We start from the raw sequence: 20384 nt of genomic DNA on the forward strand, positions 1-20384 counted from the left end.
AAGTTCACCCTTTTGAAGCTGATTTTAACTCTTAAACCCTGTGTTTACCTGTTCAGTACCCATGTTTGTTTTAATCATTCCCGCAAAAACTCCATTTATCCTGGAAATATGTGTTTGTGTATTTCTTTTGTTCTTATTACGAATGTTATGTGTTCTTTCCTATCGCACGTTTTAGTTCTTTTTCTTTTCTTCATTGTTTGTGATTTTTAGAAGTGCAAACCACTTTGCCCTGTTTGCCAGTTAAAGCAGTATATTAAGTATGGAATGAATGATTGTTTGTTTGATTTATTTATTCAGGCTCTCTGGTCCCTTATTTCTCCTGTTTGTTTGAATAGATTGGGAACTCTGTCAAGCAGGACTGCCTTCTACATCTTTGGTGTACAGTGCTGCATATGTCTAGTAGCAGCTGAGAATTAGTAGTAGTAATTCATGTATCAGACTGATGGTGGGGTCATGTCAAATCTTGAAAGTCTATTAACTGTTCTCTGCATAAGGCTATTAGCAAAAATATTTCCTAGAAAGGCTTACATCAATTATGGTTTCTTGAATTCTTGCATAAACAAAGTTGGAGGTTAGTTCACCCTACTGTTCAGTTGCTTTGTCCGCTTTCCAAGTTGTTTGAAGCTGTGATTCACTGTCATAAAAGTCCTATACAGACATTTTTCTCTTGCCACATAAGCACAATTCCACAATTTTTGTACATACTTGGAAAGTGCAGCCGTTTATTTGAGACTTCTGTATTGGCACCCTTACACTGCAGAGAGTTAGAGAAAGAAGGGATTCCGGAAAAGAACTTTAGGACAAAGGTTGATGAGAGAGAAGAGGCTCAGAATGGAGTACTAAAAAAGAACAATGAGATAGTGAAAGGAAATTCAGAAGCGCAAGCGTGAGATAAAAGACAAGCTAAGATGCCAACTGAAGAGGAAGAAGAAAAGATGGAGAGACCTAGAAGTGGAGGAATAAATGACTGAGCGCCTAGCCTATTTGGAAATAGATACCTATCCTGGGTTCTTGGGGGAGGGGGAAGGATTACCCAAGCTGAATTGGTAACACCTAGAGTAAAGACTATGATAAGTAGGATGAATATGGTCATAATCTGTATAAAGGGAGAATCTATTGATATCACAGAATTAAATACAATTAAAAGTAGCAGCTGAAGGGCAAAAACTGGAGATATGAAGAAAACAGAAGAGAATGTTTAGAGACAACTGAAAATAGTTCTACAGAGAACTGGGAAAGAGCATAAGGACAGTGAAAATACCACCAACTAAAGCAGAAACTGAAACTCTTTGGATAAATTTATACAAGGATCTTGTAGAGTACAATCGAGAAGCAGAATGGCTACCCTGCATACAGGAGGATTTGGGAAAATATCAACATTTATAGAAAGGTTTGAAGTAACAGAAGAATTGGAAAACAGGTTAAAAATATCCTTGACCCAGATGGAGTGGCCAATTTTTGGCTCAGACAGTTTACATCACTCCATCAAGACCTAGCAGATTGCAAAATCAATTGACCAGGCAGCCAGATTTTACACTACCATGGTTAATAACAGGCAGGACACATCTTCTTCCAAAGGGAGTTCCAAGTGATGTTTCGAAATAACAGACATCTAACTTGCCTGCCTACAGTCACTGCAGTAGATGGTGATAGACTATGGGGGTCATTTTAGAAGCGCTGTTTGTTTTTGAGATGTTCAAAACCAGTACTTAAATGTCTATCTCACATACGTTTTAAGTTCCTATTTTACAAAGCTGGGATGTGCATGCAAATGACAAGGGGGCGCAATCTGGGTGTATTTTGGACTGAATTAGGATATGTCTAGAAAATGTCAGAAGGAGCATTGACATTGATGTTCTAACAACAGGATTTACACCTGCTACCAAGCAGATGGACAGTTTGTAATTCCTAACGTAAAGATCCAGTGAGAGATGTTCTATCCCCAAAGCAGTGTGTGTATGCTTTGTATTTGTTTGTTCTATTATATCGCTGAAGTGTGTTAAATGCTGTAGCTACTTCTGCTGTAGTGTGGGACTACATTTCACATAATGCATTGCTAACCCATGTTGTAGCCACTCCTGCTTAGTGTGTAATTTTACTCCTAGTGGACATTCCTTTACATGGCACCTTTCCTCCTCCTTAGCCGAGCCTGAACCTTTCATCTTCCCCGAGGAGGTTTAATAAGACAGGAAACAGCCTGATGTCACAAGGCTGAAGATGGTTTTCTCTAGCAGCCACCATCTTGGTACATCCAAAATAACCATATGCTGGAAGGGACTACCACAAATCAGTCGTCTAGGCAATTTATGAAGCTGCATTTAAGAGTGGAGCAGAGCCTTCCTCTCCACTCCTCTCCGCAGTGAGTCCATCCTAATTATTTTATTTCCATTGACCTTGGCTTCTGGAGCTCTGACACTTTAATGAATAACTCCCAGCAACAGCCAGTGGGGCATTTCACACTTAGAAGCACCTGATCCCGGAGCTTCAGAAATGCCATGGTGACCCCTGATGGAAAACTCCCTCGGAGCCAGGCACCACTGCTGCCGTCTAGCCTATCGTCAGCCGAGTCTCTTTGTCAGGCTAGGCAGGAGTACAGGCCAAGCCGAGGCCCGTGTTCTTCCGCCTCTCCTCTGCCACTTCCTGTCAGCACACCGCGGGTTCCTGTTTGGAACGAGCACAGCTTCCGGCCCTCCACTCCACTGAACCTTGTTAAATGTTCTACTTCTTGCTCCTATGATACTGAATTCTATTATTCTGTGTCACTGTATTTTCAAGCCATATTGAACCTGAGTTTGCTTGGGATACTGTAGGATATAAATGCCAAATAAATAAAAAAATAAAATAAAATCCGTTATCCTCCACCTTTTAAGACATTACCCATACAACTGGATCAGCTTTAGACTTTTTACAGATGGACCATGCATAGGCAGTCCGTTATGTCTAATAAGCACTTGCCAGTGATTTATTGACTTGAGCCAACTGAATGGGCCAAGCACGCTCCTGATGTCTCCTGTCTTATTAAACCTCCTTGATCTTCCCACTGTCATTTCTTGAGTTGTCTGTACAGCCTACTCTCTGGCAGATGCATGTAACCTGCTCCCTCCAAACAAGGGCTGCCTTTAGTGTCCTTCACTGTAATCTGGCCTCAAGCTTGGACCCTATTGGTCTCCTTTTCTTCCCTCTGGCCTTATGGATAGATAATGACATGGGGATGGGGAGGAGACAGAGCCTTTGGGGACGGAGCAGGACAGAGCCTACAGGGACAAACGTTGTCCCCCGTGTCATTCTCTACTTTGAAGGCTGTTAATGAATTGGACAGTTATTTATGTTCGAGTGATGCAGACTACGTTGTTTTCATTTTTTGGAAAAACAAGCAAAAGTGCTGGCCATGACGTGCAAAATTTGCACGAAGAATCCTGTACATCCCTGCTACCAGCATATCTTCTGAGAAGACATTTTCTATTGTGGAAGACGGAATCCTGAGATTGTTGATGACTTATTAATCATCCACAAATTAAAAAAATCATAACAGTGTTTCATAGGACATATGTCTCCCCCACTAGGGCATACAGAACTGGTTGTATTTTATACCCCTGGACATTTTAATATGGTGGATTATGGTTCTTTGAGGTAATAGAAGCCAGATATTGTTGGGGTTGGAAGGGTGGGGGAGGAGCAATAATTGCTTGTCGTTGTTATTGTTTTCTGTTTGTGATTTATAAACAATAGTTGCACAGAATATTGTTCCTTTGTATACTTTAATAAAAAGATTTAAATATAAAATCGTAAGTGTTCAAGACTTCTGCAGATGAGAACAGAGCCTTGGGGACGGGTTGGAGATGAAGGCAGGGCTTGCAGGGATTGGGATGGGTCAGGGGCGAATTTTGCCCCGTGTCATTCTCTACTTGTGGATGCTGCTTTCTTGCCTCATGGCAGACACTCCATCTTAAGAGCATGTGCTCTCCCCTTCTCTAATCTAAAAGTGAATCTGCTTTACAAAATTTACATAGTAATGATCTGCTTTACATGCATGGTTGGATTTGTACTGCACTAAGCTATGCACCAAATGGGGTAACCCCCCTTGCCCTTTGGGATCCAATAATACAAGGTTAACAAATTTAGCTCTCACTGTAACTGGGAACCAAATCAACATTGGAGTAGTGAGGTAGCATGCCTACTCGGAACTCTGGCCAAAATCTGTCAATGTGTACATTGTTAGTAGACTCCTGATGCAGGCCTGACGGCCGAAACACGACGTGTTGAGTCTTCAAATCTTTAATAAATTTTTATTTAAGTACGTCTTCCAGTGTCTGGTTTCCTTGGTCGTACTCCCACTTTTTGTACATCATTGTTAGTAGGCCATCTGGGGTTACAACCAGGCCATCTGGAAAATGAAAAAAAAAATCTCAATAAATAATAAAGTATTCTGTCAAGCCCTCACACTGAAAAATTAAAGAAAATAAACACAAAACTGAAGATGTGTTTATGTGAATTCAAATATATTTCTACCGTTAAAAACAAATTATAAAAATAGGAAGGAATATGTCCAAACAATATATTCATATTACTTAATTTTCTTTCTTATTTTTATAATTGTCTTTAATGGCAGAAATATCTTTGAACTCATGTTTTCAGTTTTGTGGTTGGTTTCTTTGTTTGCTTGAAGGTTTACCAGCAGGACAGGGTCACAGCAGTTGAATCTTCTTATCTTTGCATATACATCTCACTTTCCAAGGTGGTCAGTGTGTTGCAGCATGTTCCCTGTCGGTGTCAGGCCTTACTGTTCAGCTAATGAAGGGCTGCCGTGAGCATCTTATTATGGTAACAGCATGGACAGAAAACATTGGATCAGAATTTACTGTAGGGAAAATAAAGCTGTTGACAATTGTGTTGAATGAGAGTGACTGTTTTCTTATTAAATGTGCAAATAAGCAGTGTTTGGACTGCATAAACTAACAAAATTACTTGCCCTGTTAGCCAATCAGATTGTAAGATTTCCAGGTTTTGCCTGCACTGTACTGCTAAAAGAACATAGCAATTCTGACTAGACAAACATCATTCTGTGTATTATCAGGTTCCTTATACTGTGTCCGTTTTCAGTTACACAGGACAAGGTGGATACGAATCAGAGGGATATGAGAGTGAAGAGCAACTGCAACAGCGTATCCTGACAGCATCACTGGAGTTTGTGCGGGAATATGGCTGGACTCCTGAGGCAATTGCAGAAGGAGCCAAGGTAAGGGGAAATGGAGTAATGGAAAGCGGAGACAGAGAAAGAGAGATGGATGCACATAGAACTCCTCTGCAGTTTGTTGCATGCTTTACAGTTCTAGTGCTGAAACTTGGAGCTCACATATATATGTGATGAAGCAGCTCAGTACTGACAGTCAGCATTTTTTTTTCTAATCCAGGGTTGGAGTCACTGATCCCTTGCATAGTTCTGCTTGCAGAACATCTGCTGTTTCTAGACCTTGTCCCATACTTCTCTATCATCATACTTTATTCCTGATGTACATTTCCAGCCTCAATCCACACATAATCATACAAGTGCACCTTGCACCTAACCTTCAGCAATTCTTGAGCAGATATTAATTCTGTTGAATTAAGAGGATTACATTTTGGATGGATCAAATGACCACTAGAGATTTGGTTGAAATTCACTGAAGTGATTTTATTTGGACTTTAAATTGGAGATTTTAGCAGATGTATAGTAATCCAGTACATCAGGCATGTTGACTAAAATGTGTTTGCACTTCTGCATGATAGGAGCAAAAATGGTAAGTGCAGGGGGCATGCTCGGCATCTGCCATGCATTTACCACATTTTCTGCACAGGCACCACAGAACACCCATGCAACCTGGCATAGCATGTAACACAGTGCCAGACCAATAAATAAAAAGCTGCACCTGTGACACACCTTCCCAATCGATCCATCCCAACCCATATGTTACCTGATGCTGCTCCTCACACCAACCCAAGCACCCTTTTGAGATTTACCCAGGGATAATCCCTGGTGATCTGCTGGGAGAGGGTAGGAGCAGAGAATTCTAATGATTGCTTTACTGAGATGGCCTGAGAACCAGGGCAACTGAGTTTGATTCCCTCTGCAGCTCCTTGTGATTCAGGGCAAGTCACTTAACCCTTCATTGCCCCAGGTACAGAATAAGTGCCTGTATATATTATATAAACCACTTTAATTGTAACCACAGAAAGGCAGTATATCAAATCCCATCCCCATTCCTTTTCCCTAAGCTTATGTTGTTTTTTTTGTTTTTTTTTTTGTGGTGGCTCTGACTTGAATTTCTTGCTTCCCACCACCAACAATGCCTGGTTCTCTTAAACATCTTGGGGCCGTTATTCAGTCCGCAAAAGTTAGCTGGGCTGCCTCCTGTGGTTGGTGCTGAGCCCGGATATTCAATGCCAGGCCATCTCCTTGACCAGCATTGAATATCTGGTTTATTTTTGGCCAGTTCCAACTTAGATGGCCAAGTCAATGTTCAGTACTGGCTGGCTGGTTAAGTTGAAACCGGCCAAAGATAGGCCTGCTATTTCGGCTGGCCAGTTTGGCCGCCAAACTTAGCCGGCGATGCACTGAATATTAGCAGATAGCCAGTTATATTGCATGATATAGCCAGTTATCCACTAAGTGCTGACTGCGAATATTCAGCAGGAGATAACCAGCTATACTGCGGAATATTTGCGAATAGCCGGTTAAGTGCTATTTAACAGCTAGGAGCTGTTCCTATCTGGTTAAATAGCACTGAATATCGGGTTGCTTGTGATCAAGCCTCTCTTCCCTATCTTGTGTCTCCCACCTATTTTCTGATTCAGTTGGGCACACCCATGCAGGAGGGGCTCCTTTTCCTCTCTAGGATGAGGAAGTAGAGAAAATACTGTGTATTGGAGAGCAGTGCTCAGCTAGACATAGCTTGGGCACCCTTGCTGTATTTTTTTTATGTAGCTCTAGGCCCCTTTTTATTACTTTTCCATTCAGCTGTGAAGGAGACGGTTCTCATTTATATTTGTCATTTTAGTCTCTCGACCTGTCTGCTGCAGCTACGGGAATGTTTGAGAATGATGGGAGTGACCTGGTCTTCCACTTCGTGTCTCAGTGTAACACCCAGCTCAATAAACTCCTGGAGGAAGAACACAAGCTAGTGCAGTTAGGCCAAGCCGAGTGAGTATCTTGTATCGCACATAGATACTTGTCCTTTGTACTTGATACACAAGAACACAAATTACCTAGTGTGGGAAGGATTATATATATGTATAGATACTATGCTCTTTTATGAAGATGTCCAATGTAACAGATGCTAGTGTGTATGAATCTCAGTGAAATCATGTGTAAGACAATAAATCTACCATATCTCCACAGGAGGGAGTTAAGACCCATTTCATGGGAGTTCAGAGGAGTGCTCTTCCAGAAATATTATTTTAGTTTCCCCCTGAATAAGCCCACAGGTAAAACCCAGATCTATGTTGGGGAATAACTTAATATGTAGTGTGAGAAGAAATTTAGATCAAGGTGGCACTACTCTATCATCATTACCATTGAACTTCAAAAACAATGGTAAAATAAGTTACTTTAAAGTTTTTCTATTGAGTGACCATTTGTAAGAAGATTTATATAGTGTGGTTCTTATCTGCTTTGTTGTTCTCATGTGGTTTTAATAGTGTGCTGTGATGGGTCTGAAATAACCTCACGCTGATCTATGAAGGTATCATTTTTACTGAGCACATTACACATTTTTCACATTTTTTAAATTATATTTTATAGATTTTTGAGAGAGTTTTAAGATATTCGAGAGCTTGATTTATTGAATAATATTCAATAACACTTTTATATATTTAAACTATATTTCTGTTACATAGATCCCCACTATCGGGGGGAAGAGGGGTTGGTGGTTGAGAGGCTAGGATAGGGGAGGGCAGACTTATACGGGGTCTGTGCCAGAGCCGGTGATGGGAGGCGGGACTGGTGGTTGGGAGGCGGGAAATACTGCTGGACAGACTTATACGGTCTGTGCCCTGAAAAAGACAGGTACAAATCAAGGTAAGGTATACACATATGAGTTTATCGTGGGCAGACTAGATGGACCGTGCAGGTCTTTTTCTGCCGTCATCTACTATGTTACTATGTTACTGTGTATTCCAGAAGCTGTGGGTAGTTCTGTCCATATCTCTTTCAGGTGGATGGACACACTTTTCAGCCTCTGGTTCTGAGTGTTTTGCTCTTGGTCCAGTTGATCAATTGACCTTTGTGGATGGCTTGAGTCTAAATATTTATTTATTTATTTATTTATTTATTTATTTTGACATTTATACACCACATTATCCCGACCATACTCAAGTTCAGTGTGGCTAACAGTAAATAAACAACAGACAAGGTTTACAAAGCCATAAACAAAGTATCAAATATAGACCATTGATGGCCATTTGCACTCTAAGATACTCCATCAATGGATAGAAACCTCTCAAAGAGGAGAGTTTTCAGTCTTTTGCAAAATACAAAGTAATCAGGCTGACCCTTGATTGCCATTGGCAGTGAATTCCACCACTTAGTACCCTGGTGTCTAAAGTCAGCAGAGTGAATTGACTTATAACGCACTCTCTTGCAATCTGGAAGATGAAGTCTAAGGTAGTCCCTAGAACCAAAGGTTATATTGCGTGGGGGAATAGTTATTAAGGGCTGCATATAATCCAATTAAGAGTAGCAAATCACCTGGACCAAAGGGTATACATCCCAGCTGTCAGCAGGCCACCACCTTCAGGCCTTCCTGCAGGTAAGAACTCTGCTGACCCTGGAAGGGCCCTTCCCTGGACACAGCACTCCCAGAAGCAGACTCCAAAAATATGCTTAAAACCGCTTTATTCCCTCAGTAAGGCCAAGACATTTCCTCTTCCAGACACAGTCCTTGGTTACAGCACATATCACCCCTTGTTCCCCCCCCGCCCCCGCCAGCCACAGTTTCTGGATACAGTTTAAATCATTCACTGCTTCCCCAGCATGGCCTGATTCCTGGACACAGTTTTAAATCACTCACTGTTTCACCAGCATAGCAGTGTTCTGAACACAGTTCAAGTCACTCATTGTTTCCCCAGCATGGCACCACTTCTGGACACAGTTTAAATTACTCATTGTTTCCCCAGCATGGCACCACTTCTGGACACAGTTTAAATTACTCACTGCTTCCTAGCATGGCATGACTTCTGGACACAGTTTAAATCACTCACTGCTTCCCCAGCATGGCCTAACTTCTGGACACAGCTTAAATCACTCACTGCCTCCCAGCATGGCCAGGTTCCTGGACACAGTTCAAGTCACTACCTGTTTCTCCAGCCGGGTCTGACTTCTGGCCACAGCTGAATACATTCACTGCTTTACAGCACGGCACCTCTCTCCCCCTTGAGTGGAACAGCTGCTTAACGTTTCCTCCAAGCTTTCCCCAGCCTTGAAGAAGGTTTGTTATGAAACCTTTCAACTTCTTCCCTTGTACCTGAGCTAGAGCAGCAATCTCCATGGGCTCACTTCCCCAGTCATCTTGTGCTTGGATCTCCTCTCTATCCTCTTTCTCCCCCTCCCATTCCATGGGCTCCTCTCCCTTTATGGTCCCCAGCTGGTCCTCTCCCTCCTGATTATTCCTCCTCAGCCAATCCCCCTCCTCTCCCTCGGGATCCTAGAACTTGTAGTTCCCTTGCGGCTCCCTTTGCTTGCCCCCAGGGCTTTGCAGGGGTTCTTGGGAACTGTAGTCCTCCTCCCTTCTCCGGCTCTTGGGAAACTTATGCCTCCGTGGGGGCGTGGCTTCCCAGCCCCTAGGATCCTGGGACTTGTAGTTGGAATCCCGGGTATGAAACCTACCCATCTTGCTCCTCTCCCGGATCCCTTCTTCCCTGACCCTCAGGGGTTCCTCACATAGCGTACTGATAGAATTGAAAAATGAACTTGCAGATCTATTGTTTGTAATATGTAATTTATCTTTAAACTCAAGCACAGTACCGGAAGATTGGAGGGTGGCCAATGTAATTCCAATTTTTTAAAAGGGTTTCAGAGGTGATCCGGGAAATTATAGACTGGTGAGCCTGATGTTGGTGCCAGACAAAATGGTAGAGACTATTATAAAGAACAATATTACAGAGTATATACATAAGAATAGATTGAGGCAAAGCCAGCATGGATTTACTCAAGGGAAGTCTTGCCTCACCAATCTACTACATTTCTTTGAAGGGGTGAATAAGTATGTGGATAAAGGTGAGCTGGTCAATATTGTGTATCTGAATTTTCAAAAGGCTTTTGGCAAAGTACCTCATGAGAGACTCTAGAGGAAATTGGAGAGTCATGGGATAAGAGGGAGAGTCATGGGATGAGAGGTAGTGTACTATTGTGGATTAAAAACTGGTTAAAAGATAGAAAACAGAGAGTAGGGTTAAATGGTCCGTATTCTCAATGGAGAAGGGTAGATGGTGGGGTTCCTCAGGGGTCTGTGCTGGGACCATTGCTTTTCAATATATTTATACATGAACTAGAGATGGGAGTAACTAGTGAGGTAATTAAATTTGCTGACGATACAAAGTTATTCAGAGTTGTTAAATCACAAGAGGATTGTGAAGAATTGCAAGAGGACCTTAAGAGACTGGATATCCAGATAGTAGATGACTTTTAATGTGAGCAAGTGCAAAGTGATGCACGTGGGAAAGAGGAACCATAGTTATGTGATGCAAGGTTCCACATTAGGAGCCACAGCCCAGGAAAAGGATCTAGGTGTCATCATTGATAATACCTTGAAACCATTGAAGCCCTCTACTCAATGTGCAGCGGCAGCTAAGCAAGCAAATAAAATGTTAGGAATTATTAGGAAAGGAATGGAAAACAAAACCGAGAATGTTATAATGCCTTTGTATCACTCCATGGTACGACCACACCTTGAATACTGTGTGCAGTTCTGCTCACCGCATCTCAAAAAAGAGTGGAATTAGAGAAGGGCAACGAAAATGATAAAGGGGATGGGACTACTTCCCTATGAGGAAAGGCTAAAACCACTAGGGCTCTTCAGCTTGGAGAGGAGATGGCTGAGGGAAGATATGATAGAGGAATACAAAAAAGCGATTGGAGTGGAACAAATAGATGTGAATCACTTGTTTACTCTTTCCAAAAATAGTAGGACTAGGGGGCACGCAAAGAAGTTACTAAGTAGTAAATTTTAAAACGAGTTGTAGAAATATTTCTTCACTCAATGAGTAAACTCTGGAATTTGTTGCCAGAGAATATGGTAAAAGTTGTTAGATTAGCAGGGTTTAAAAAAGGTTTGGATAATTTCCTAAAAAAAAAAAGTCCATAAGCCATTATTAAGATTACTTGGGAAAATCCACTGCATATTCTAGGATAAGCAACATAAAATCTGTTTTACCGTTCCGGGATCTCGCCAGGTACTTGTGACCTGGATTAGTCAGTGTTGGAAACAGGGTGCTAGGCTTGATGGACCTTTGGTTTGTCCCAATATATCAATGCTTATGTTCTTATCTCAGTAACTTGGGGAAAGAACTGGGGGAAACTAAGCCACAGCAGTTGCCAGAGGATAAGCTGAAAGACTCTGGTCATCCATCTTCAGGGGGCTCTCAATTTCAAGCGGAGGAGTGGCCTAGTGGTTAGGGTGGTGGACTTTGGTCCTGGGGAACTGAGGAACTGAGTTTGATTCGACTTCAGGCACAGGCAGCTCCTTGTGACTCTGGGCAAGTCACTTAACCCTCCATTGCCCCATGTAAGCCGCATTGAACCTGCCATGAGTGGGAAAGCGCGGGATACAAATTTAACAAAAAAAAAAAAAAAAGACAGCAGACAGTACTGGCCTGGTCAACAGCAATATAGTCAGAAATCCAGCTTTCAGGGACGCCAATCTGCAGCATCAGTGACGGTGGTGATGGAAGCGGTGCCATGGGCAAGGGCTCATATGCAGCTACTACAGGAATCTCTTCTCAGCCGCTGGTCTCCGGTATCACAGAAGTATGACCTTCATCTTCCTTGGATGCTGGTTGCCAGACAGAGTATGCATTGGTGGTTGTTGCCCAGGAATTTGACCGTTGGAGCTCCCTTTCTGATAAACATGATGGAAAGTGGTGACAACGGACGCCAGAAAATCATGGATGGGGAGCCCATTACAAGTTCCATCTGGCACAGGGCACCTGGATGGAACAGGAGTCTCAGTGAATCGCTTGGAGCTCAGGGCAGTGTGGAATGCCTTACTCGACTTTGCTTCCTTTCTGGTGGGGTCCCCAGTATGCATTTTCTCCGACAATGTGACTGTGGTGGCTTATATTGACAAGCAAAGCGGGACCTGCAGTCATCTGATGGTGGTGGAGGTATCCTCCCTTATGAGTTCTGTGGAGGAAAATCTTTTCTGCTTGTCGGCAGCTCACATTGTGGGGGTCCTTGAATTTGGAGGCAGACTTTCTCAGCAGTTACTCCTTGAACACAGGAGAATGGGAAGTATCCAGCCAGGAGTTTCAGCTAATAGTGGACTGATAGGGTTCTGGACTTTATGACGATGAAAATGAGTGCCAGAGTGCCCAAGTTCTTCAACTGTCAAAGGGAATCAATGCCTTTCTGCAGCCCTGGCCGGAGACACATCTACTGTATGTCTTCCCTCCTTGGCCTATGGTAAGCCACGTGTTGAAAAGGATCATATTGCACCAGGGTCAAATAATTCTTATAGCTCCAGAGTGTTACGGAGGCCATGGAACACAGACCTGAATCGACTGTTGGATGTGGGTCCTCTCCATCTTCCGCAGGTCCACGGCCTACTGAAGCAAGGTCTGGTGCTAATGGAGGATCCGTGCCCCTTTTGATCTTACGTTTTGACCAGTGAAAGTGCTTGGTTGAGACCAAAAAGGTTATTCTGATTCAGTCATTGTTACCTTCCTTCAGACTTAGAATGCTTTACATCCATGGTATATGCAAGGATGTGGAGGGCGTTCGAGGGTTGGTCTTCTCAGATTACACACATCCTAGTGTTTCTCCAGGCAGGTCTTCAGAAAGGATTGGTGTTGGGTTCTCTAAACATTCATGTTGTGGCTTTGGCCTGTTTCAGGGGCCCACTGCAGAAGATATCTTTCTGCTCACCTGGATATCATTTGATTCTAGTGAGGAGTGGGCCACTTGCTGCCTCCCTTTTGTACCCCATGTCCAGAGTAGAACCTTAATTTAGTTCTTCGGGCTCTTCAGAAGCCTCCTTTTCAGCCATTCTGGAATGCCTCCTTTCGAGCCATTCCGGAATGCCTTATTTAAAGATTTTACACTAAAAACAGCATTCTTGGTGGCTGTTGTGCTGGCACGTAGAGTTTTGGAGTTTAGGCTGTCTCTTGTCGGAATCCCATTCCTCGCTTTTTGGAAACAGTGGTCTCCCTGTGCAGGTTCCTTCCTTTCTTCCAAAAGTGGAGCTTCCATCCTTTCGCAGAGAGGAGGATCATTATTCTTTCTTGAGCTTCTTGATATGCGTATTCTTCATTAAATATCTGGAAGTCATGAATGAGTTACTCAAATCGGACAGGCTGTTTGTGCTTTGGTAAACAGAAGCTTGGCCTCATGGCTTTCAAGCCAATAATTGCTAGATTGCTGAAGGAGACTATCATGTCAGCTTATTTTCTTGTGGAGAAGCAGGCTCCTCAGGCCTTGCGGGCTCATTCTACGAGGTGTACAATGACATTCTGAGTGCAGAGTATCTTACTGTCTCTGGTGGATATTTGCAAGACGATGACGTGGTTGACGTTGTATACCTTTGCCAAACAGTACAGAGTGCTCAGAAGCCAGTTTTGGGGCTTCAGTCCTCAGGGTGGTGGCACCAGGATCCTACTCACTCTAAGGATTGCTTTTGAACATCCTATAGGTTCTGAAATAGTTGGAAGCTATGTAATGGAAGGACAAATTAGGTCTTACCTGATTATTTTCTTTCCATCAGTCTTTTCCAATATTCCAGAGGCCCACCTGATTTTTCTGAGACGTATAACAACTGTCACCTTGTATTGTGCTTTCTGCACATCTCTTGTTCTCTACCAGTTGTCCAGAGATGAAAGAGGTCCACATGTTTGCTTGTCTGGTTAGTGTTGGGTTAGCAAGTTGTTTAAGATTGTGTGTGTTCTTAGTTTCTCCTTACTGCTTATCTATGTAAATACTAAGGAGCTGGACTGGATGCCAAGATAGATGTCTCAGCTTAACATTCTTGAAGCAATGGGGCTGTTTGCTCTTTCCAACGATGAGTGGTTCCAACTTCTCACACCCATCCATATTGCAGCAAAGGAGGATCGTCAGTCGGTCCTTCAACATTTTACTTCCTGTAGTTCTGGCTTCTTTGAATGCAAGTGTTCCATCAGGAATCGCTCGCCAGTAGAGACCGTTTTCGTCAGCATTGAAAATGTCACGAGGTGCAAACTCGTTCAAGATGGTAGGAAGAACTGAAACAACCCAATTTTCAGCACCAAAGTCATCAGCGTCTTGTTTTTCACCATGCTGTTTCTTGAATTTTATGTTCTTCCTCTCCTTCCATCTTTCCAACCATCTAACAGTGGCTTTGAATTCAGTTAGGCCAAGACTTTCAGCTAGCTGATTAGCTTTCTCCATAAGCAGTGGACCACTGACAGGAAACTGTCTGCTCCTGACTTGAGAAAACCACCGAAGAAGAGCATCTTCTACATCCTCGGCTTTTCCCGCCCGTTTACGTTTCATGTGTGGATTTGTATTGTTTTGCCAGTCTTCCAGAAATTGATCTTTCTGCTTCAAGATACGTGAAATTTGACTGGGATTGACACCATATTCTTTAGCAATAGATGCTTGACTTTGTTTTCTAATTTTTTAAGAACTTCTATTCGTTCAGCCAGTGTTAAAGTCTTACAGTTGCGCGATGACGACGACAACTCCAGTGTACACTCTAACAACTTTCTTTCGCTTATTCTGCCTGTGGCAGTTAACCAGTGAGATTTCAAATTTATCGCCCCTTTGTCACGCGCCAATCGGCTTCCATATTCCGTGCGTGCGCTTATGCGGAGTCTTTCCTGCAGAGAAGCGGTCTTAAACCACGCATATAAGCGAATCTTGCACTTATCAGTGGTGCGCTAAACCGAAGTTTGTCCCCATAGAAATTGATGGCGCCAAAAACAGGACCGAAGTACGGCATGCAGTTAAACAGAGCATGCGCATATCTGACACACACACACTACTTTAGGGATGTACTTACTACTTGATTTATTCCTGTATTTTATTATTCTGTTGTATCATTAGTTTGATGTTGTATTTTGACTATTGTGTATCACTTTGGGTTAGGCTTCAGTACACGAGCAAAACATAACTGTTAGACTGGAATGAGAGTGGAAATGTGAGGGATGGATGATGAAATAAAGAAAGATGAGGCAGGAATGAATTGAACTGAAAAGGAGGATTAATGTGGAACTGGGAGAATGTTATCAAGGGTGTAGTTGAACATCACCCCAATATCTTTTTGTCAGTGTTAGCAAGGCAAGAAGAAGGAGAGAGCTAATACTTCTGAATTCTTTTTTTCATGGGCAACCTGACAGACATGTAGGAAAGCTTTGGCTTTCTCATAGAATTTTATTTAAGACAAAGCCCTTTTGAAAGGACCAGAGTATACCTGTTGGGCACAGAGCCTGAACAGGGGACAATATTTGCAGGACATTTTATTAATTTCTTGGAGGTGAGTGTTGAACATGTTTTTTTTCTTCCTCTCAGAAAGAAGAAAACGGATCAGTTCCTGAGAGATGCAATAGAAGCCCGGCTGAAGATGTTGATTCCCTACATTGACAAATGGCCTCAGGTACTGAACTGACATTGATGAGAGATCAAGCAGTAGTTTGTGTGTTTTAGCATGCATGTCTCTCTTTAAGCTTGTTTTTCTTGGTTACTCTGCCTGATAGCTTGGGATTTTGTCCTACCCAACAGATGGAGACAAAACTTAAAATCGAACAAGTCTCATGTTCAACTCCATTGCCTCATATCTAGTTCTGTGTTCAAGAGACTGAGACTGTTAAATGGAAGGCTGGTAAACTAGAGGTGAGGTTTAGTAACCTCCGTTAATATAATTAATGTAGGTTATTAGTAAATAGGCCCCATGATACTTTTAGTTAAATAATGCCCATTTTAACGTGCAATAACATACATTGAAATATTAATGCAAGCATAGGCGTAGTTTGACTGTTTCATTTGGGGGGGCAAAGGATGGGGCGGAGCATATTAGCATATTCATTTGCATATATATATGCAAATGAATATGCTAATATGGAGGAAAGAGTAAAAACACAGCAAGAAAGATCTAATATACCTGGCATTCTGCTACTCCCTCCTATATAGGAAGGCCTTCTTTTGTTTTTTTTTCTCTAGCCACCAAAAACTCCAGTATCCTCCATTATTCACCTGCCTCCTCCGCTCGCTAACGTGCGAGAATCTACTTACACCAAGGATCCGCTCACATCACACTTACTGAAGCAGTCCTCTGGGCGACAGCGCCCCGCCAGCCTCCTGACCACAAGCCATACCCTGATCAGCTCACAGCCCCGCAACACATAGTAACATAGTAGATGACGGCAGAAAAAGACCTGCACGGTCCATCCAGTCTGCCCAACAAGACAACTCATGTGTGCTACTTTTGTGTATACCCTACTTTGATTTGTACCTGTGCTCTTCAGGGCACAGACCGTATAAGTCTGCCCAGCACTAGCCCCGCCTCCCAACCACCAGCTCTGGCACAGACCGTATAAGTCTGCCCAGCACTATCCCTGCCTCTCAACCTCCAGTCAAGCAGCTCCCGCAACGACGAACGGGCAGGCAGCGCTGCTGTAGTAAAAGCAACAAGGAGGCAGGTTCGACTCCGTCCGTCACTTCCCTGCCCTCTGCGTCCCGCCTTCCTGTGATGTCATTTCCTTTCAGGCGGGACGCTGAGAGGGCAGGGAAGTGACGGACGGAGTCGAACCTGCCTCCTTGTTGCTTTTACTACAGCAGCACTGCCTGCCGGTTCGTCGCTGCGACTTCAGGAAAAAGTCGCCATTCCAGTTGTCGTCGTTTGGGGGGCATTGCCCCCCCTCACCCCCCCAGTCTACGCCTATGAATGCAAGTTAATAAATCTAGCCCTGGATTTGAAAAAAAAGTAAAACTTGGTTTAGTTATGAGAGGAATAGTTGTGATGTAAATACAAGATGTAGTGAAAGGAGTAGGGGATGATGCAATGCGTCCATTCGGAGGATAAATGTAAAAGCAGTCTTTATTGAACAAAGCACCAAGGTTTCAGCAGACAAACCCACCTGCCTCAGGGGTCATACATAACTTCAAAGCATAAACGCAATATTGATAGTGCCTATCAGGAATGATGGAGAGTATGTCAGTTCTATGTGTTGTGGAAGTGATGCCACCAGGGGCGGCTCAGCCTATGGATCAGGTGAGGCTCTGATCCAGGGTGCAGGCGATAAACAGCGCCAAATGCCTGAGCCCCATGATGTCACCTGGCCCATAGAATGGAAGTTCTCTTTTACTGTCACTCGCACGCACTCTGCAGCATCAGGTAGCAACTAGCAAGGAGGAAGCGGGGGTGCCAAGACAGTGCTTGTTCTTCTCTGACTTCTCCTCCTCCCTCCATGGCTGGATGCCAACTCCTCGTAGGCTCGCCCTCCAACTTGTGGCACTTTCCATTCAGCACATAGATTGGCAGAAGGTGGGCAGTGGGAGGGGGTGGAGGGACACTGGATATGATATCAACAATGACCATGATATTATATACTTTATCATGGTCTTTTCTTCTGAATTACTGTATAGACAGAACCTGGGACACAAAATCTCCCTTCGAGACAGTCCTGATCTCTTTCCTTCCCCTCAAGAGGGTCCCAAAGTGCCTTCATCCAGCCCAGGTCTGCTTGGCAGCAGTTGATGGGCGCATGGAGCACTTTGGAATTGCCCTACCCCTTCCTGGAAGGCCCAGTCAGCTAGTTTCAACTAGCAAGGCATGCTGGGATGGGGATTGGATGACCAGTTACATCCAATCTCAGTGTGCCTTGCAGGGAGGCGTGGGATGCTGAAGCATTTAAATTGGTCCGGGTGTCACATCCTCTTGAGCTGGCCCTGGATGCCACAAAATGAACAAAAACAATACAGATGCGAATGCTGCTGCCACTGACCACACGTTGGATGTGTTTGTGTTCATTTTGTGTCATTATTTCCACAAAACATATAGTTGACATACTCTCCATCATTCCTGATAGGCGCCATCAACATAGCATTTATGCTTTGAAGTGTTGTGTGACCCCTGAGGCAGGTGGGTTTGTCCACCGAAACACCGCCCCACGTTGGGTCCTACCCTTGGTGATTTGCTCGATAAAGACTGCTTTTACATTTATCCTCCAAATGGAAGTTATTCTCCGAATGGAAGTCATTGCGTCATCCCCTACTCCTTCCATTGCATCTTCGATACACCATAGGGTTTTTTTCCTGTTTTGTTTTTATGCTGATGTAAATAGTTCAGTCGTGTTGCTAGGACTGACACTGAAAGTAAACTGCTGGAGTCTCACAGTGGTGGGGTATGAGGCACCAACTCAAGAAAACACAGCATGTCTGTGGTTTCAGGTCAGAAAAAAAGCAGACATGCACACAGACACACGAAGGTGCTGCAATGTCAACAGATGTAATCGCCTCAGTTATGTGGTGCAGGAGTCAAATAGCCAGTGAAGGAGCTGGCATCGTTCTTAGGTAAAAGTTTACTAAGTTATGTGTGCATGATCAGAAGCCCCACACTGTTCCAAACAGCACTGTAAAAATAGTGCTGAAACAGCGCGGGGCTATAGCGTGCAAATTTAGGCACACTATTAGCTCTGATCATAGGGGTAAAGTGCAGGAGGATTGTGCCTATCCTCCCGCGTTAGTTTGACAAGTCTGGGCTGTCAAAAGCCCAGATCTGTCAAACAGAGGAGGTGGAGGTCTGTGGGGTGCAGCGAAAGGCAACTAAAATGATGTTTCATTCAATGTGGAAACTGAAAAGAGTTAGACCATTCTTTCCAAGGATTGTCTTCCGCAATCTGGTACAATCACTGGTACTCAGTCACCTGGACTATTGTAACTCACTCTACGCTGGCTGTAAAGAGCAAACACTCAAAAAACTTCAGACAGCTCAGAATACGGCAGCCAGACTAATATTTGGCACACCAAAATACGAAAGCGCAAAACCCTTATGAGAAAAACTACACTGGCTCCCACTAAAAGAACACATCACGTTCAAACTTTGCACTTTAGTCCATAAAATCATCCATGGTAACGCCCCAGCCTACATATCAGATCTAATAGAACTACCACCCAGGAACGCAAAACAATCTTCCCATACACCCCTCATTCTTCGTCCTCCAAAATGCAAGGGTTTGAAATACAAATCAATGCATGCATCTACCTTTTCCTTTACAAGCACGCAGCTCTGGAATGCGCTACCACGCAACTTGAAAACGATCTATGAACTGACCAATTTCCGAAAACTATTAAAAACCTATCTCTTCGACAAGATATATCACAAAGATCAACATGCAAATGTATAATCTTCTGAACTTCTAACACTGTCTTATAATGTCTTTTGCTTTCTAGCACTGTCTTATAATGTCTTTTGCTTTAACACCATTATATAATTCACCACCATGTAACACAAATCTTCTGTAAACCTAATGTATATGCACTCCTATTTCCAGTACCCATGATGTATTGTAAGCCACATTGAGCCTGCAAAGAGGTGGGATAATGTGGGATACAAATGCAATAAATAAATAAATAGCGGGGATGGGATGACTTCCCTATGAAGAAAGACTAAGGAGGCTAGGGCTTTTCAGCTTGGAGAAGAGACGGCTGAGGGGAGACATGATAGAGGTATATAAAATAACTAATAAAAAAGGCCCATTTCTGAGAAATGAAACGGGTGCTAGCAAGGTTTTCCTCGAAGTGGGTATGTTTGAGAGAGTGTGTGTGAGATTGACTCTGTGAGAGAGAGGGAATGTGCGAGAGTGTGTGTGTGACTGGGTGCGAGTGTGTCTGACAGTGATAGTGTATGTATGAGAATCAGAGTGTGTGCCAGGGGCCCGGCCCATCACTCCCTCCTCCCTCCCAGTTCCAGGATCTCCCTCCCCCCTCCCTGTGCACTCCAGCTGACCTTGTTAATCACCCAGGGCAACCACTCCAGGTGCCTGAGAAAACAACTGTGGCAGGAATTAATTGCTTTACTTGCAACTCTCTTTTCCTTTGTGTACTTGCTAAACCGGATATCTATGCCACCTCAAGTTTCCGGTTGGAGGCTTCATTTAGAACGTTGGAGGTGCCTTTTATATATAGAGATGAGTGGAGTGGAACAGGTGGATGTGAAGCGTCTGTT

At 43.4% G+C, this 20384-nt stretch overlaps 1 protein-coding gene across 2 annotated transcripts in view; it reads left to right on the forward strand.

Annotated features, from left to right (window-relative positions):
• The window catches only part of COQ9 (coenzyme Q9), a 95878-nt gene that overhangs the window by 35687 nt on the left and 39807 nt on the right, over window positions 1–20384 (forward strand). For both annotated transcript variants that reach the window (XM_030203571.1, XM_030203572.1), the window contains exons 3-5: window positions 5101–5236; window positions 7035–7177; window positions 15731–15815. In XM_030203571.1, coding sequence (XP_030059431.1) covers window positions 5101–5236; window positions 7035–7177; window positions 15731–15815 — 364 coding nt within the window. The remainder of the gene's footprint in view (window positions 1–5100; window positions 5237–7034; window positions 7178–15730; window positions 15816–20384) is intronic.

This window comes from Microcaecilia unicolor, chromosome 5 (assembly GCF_901765095.1).
Source record: "Microcaecilia unicolor chromosome 5, aMicUni1.1, whole genome shotgun sequence".
Lineage (NCBI taxonomy): Eukaryota > Metazoa > Chordata > Amphibia > Gymnophiona > Siphonopidae > Microcaecilia > Microcaecilia unicolor.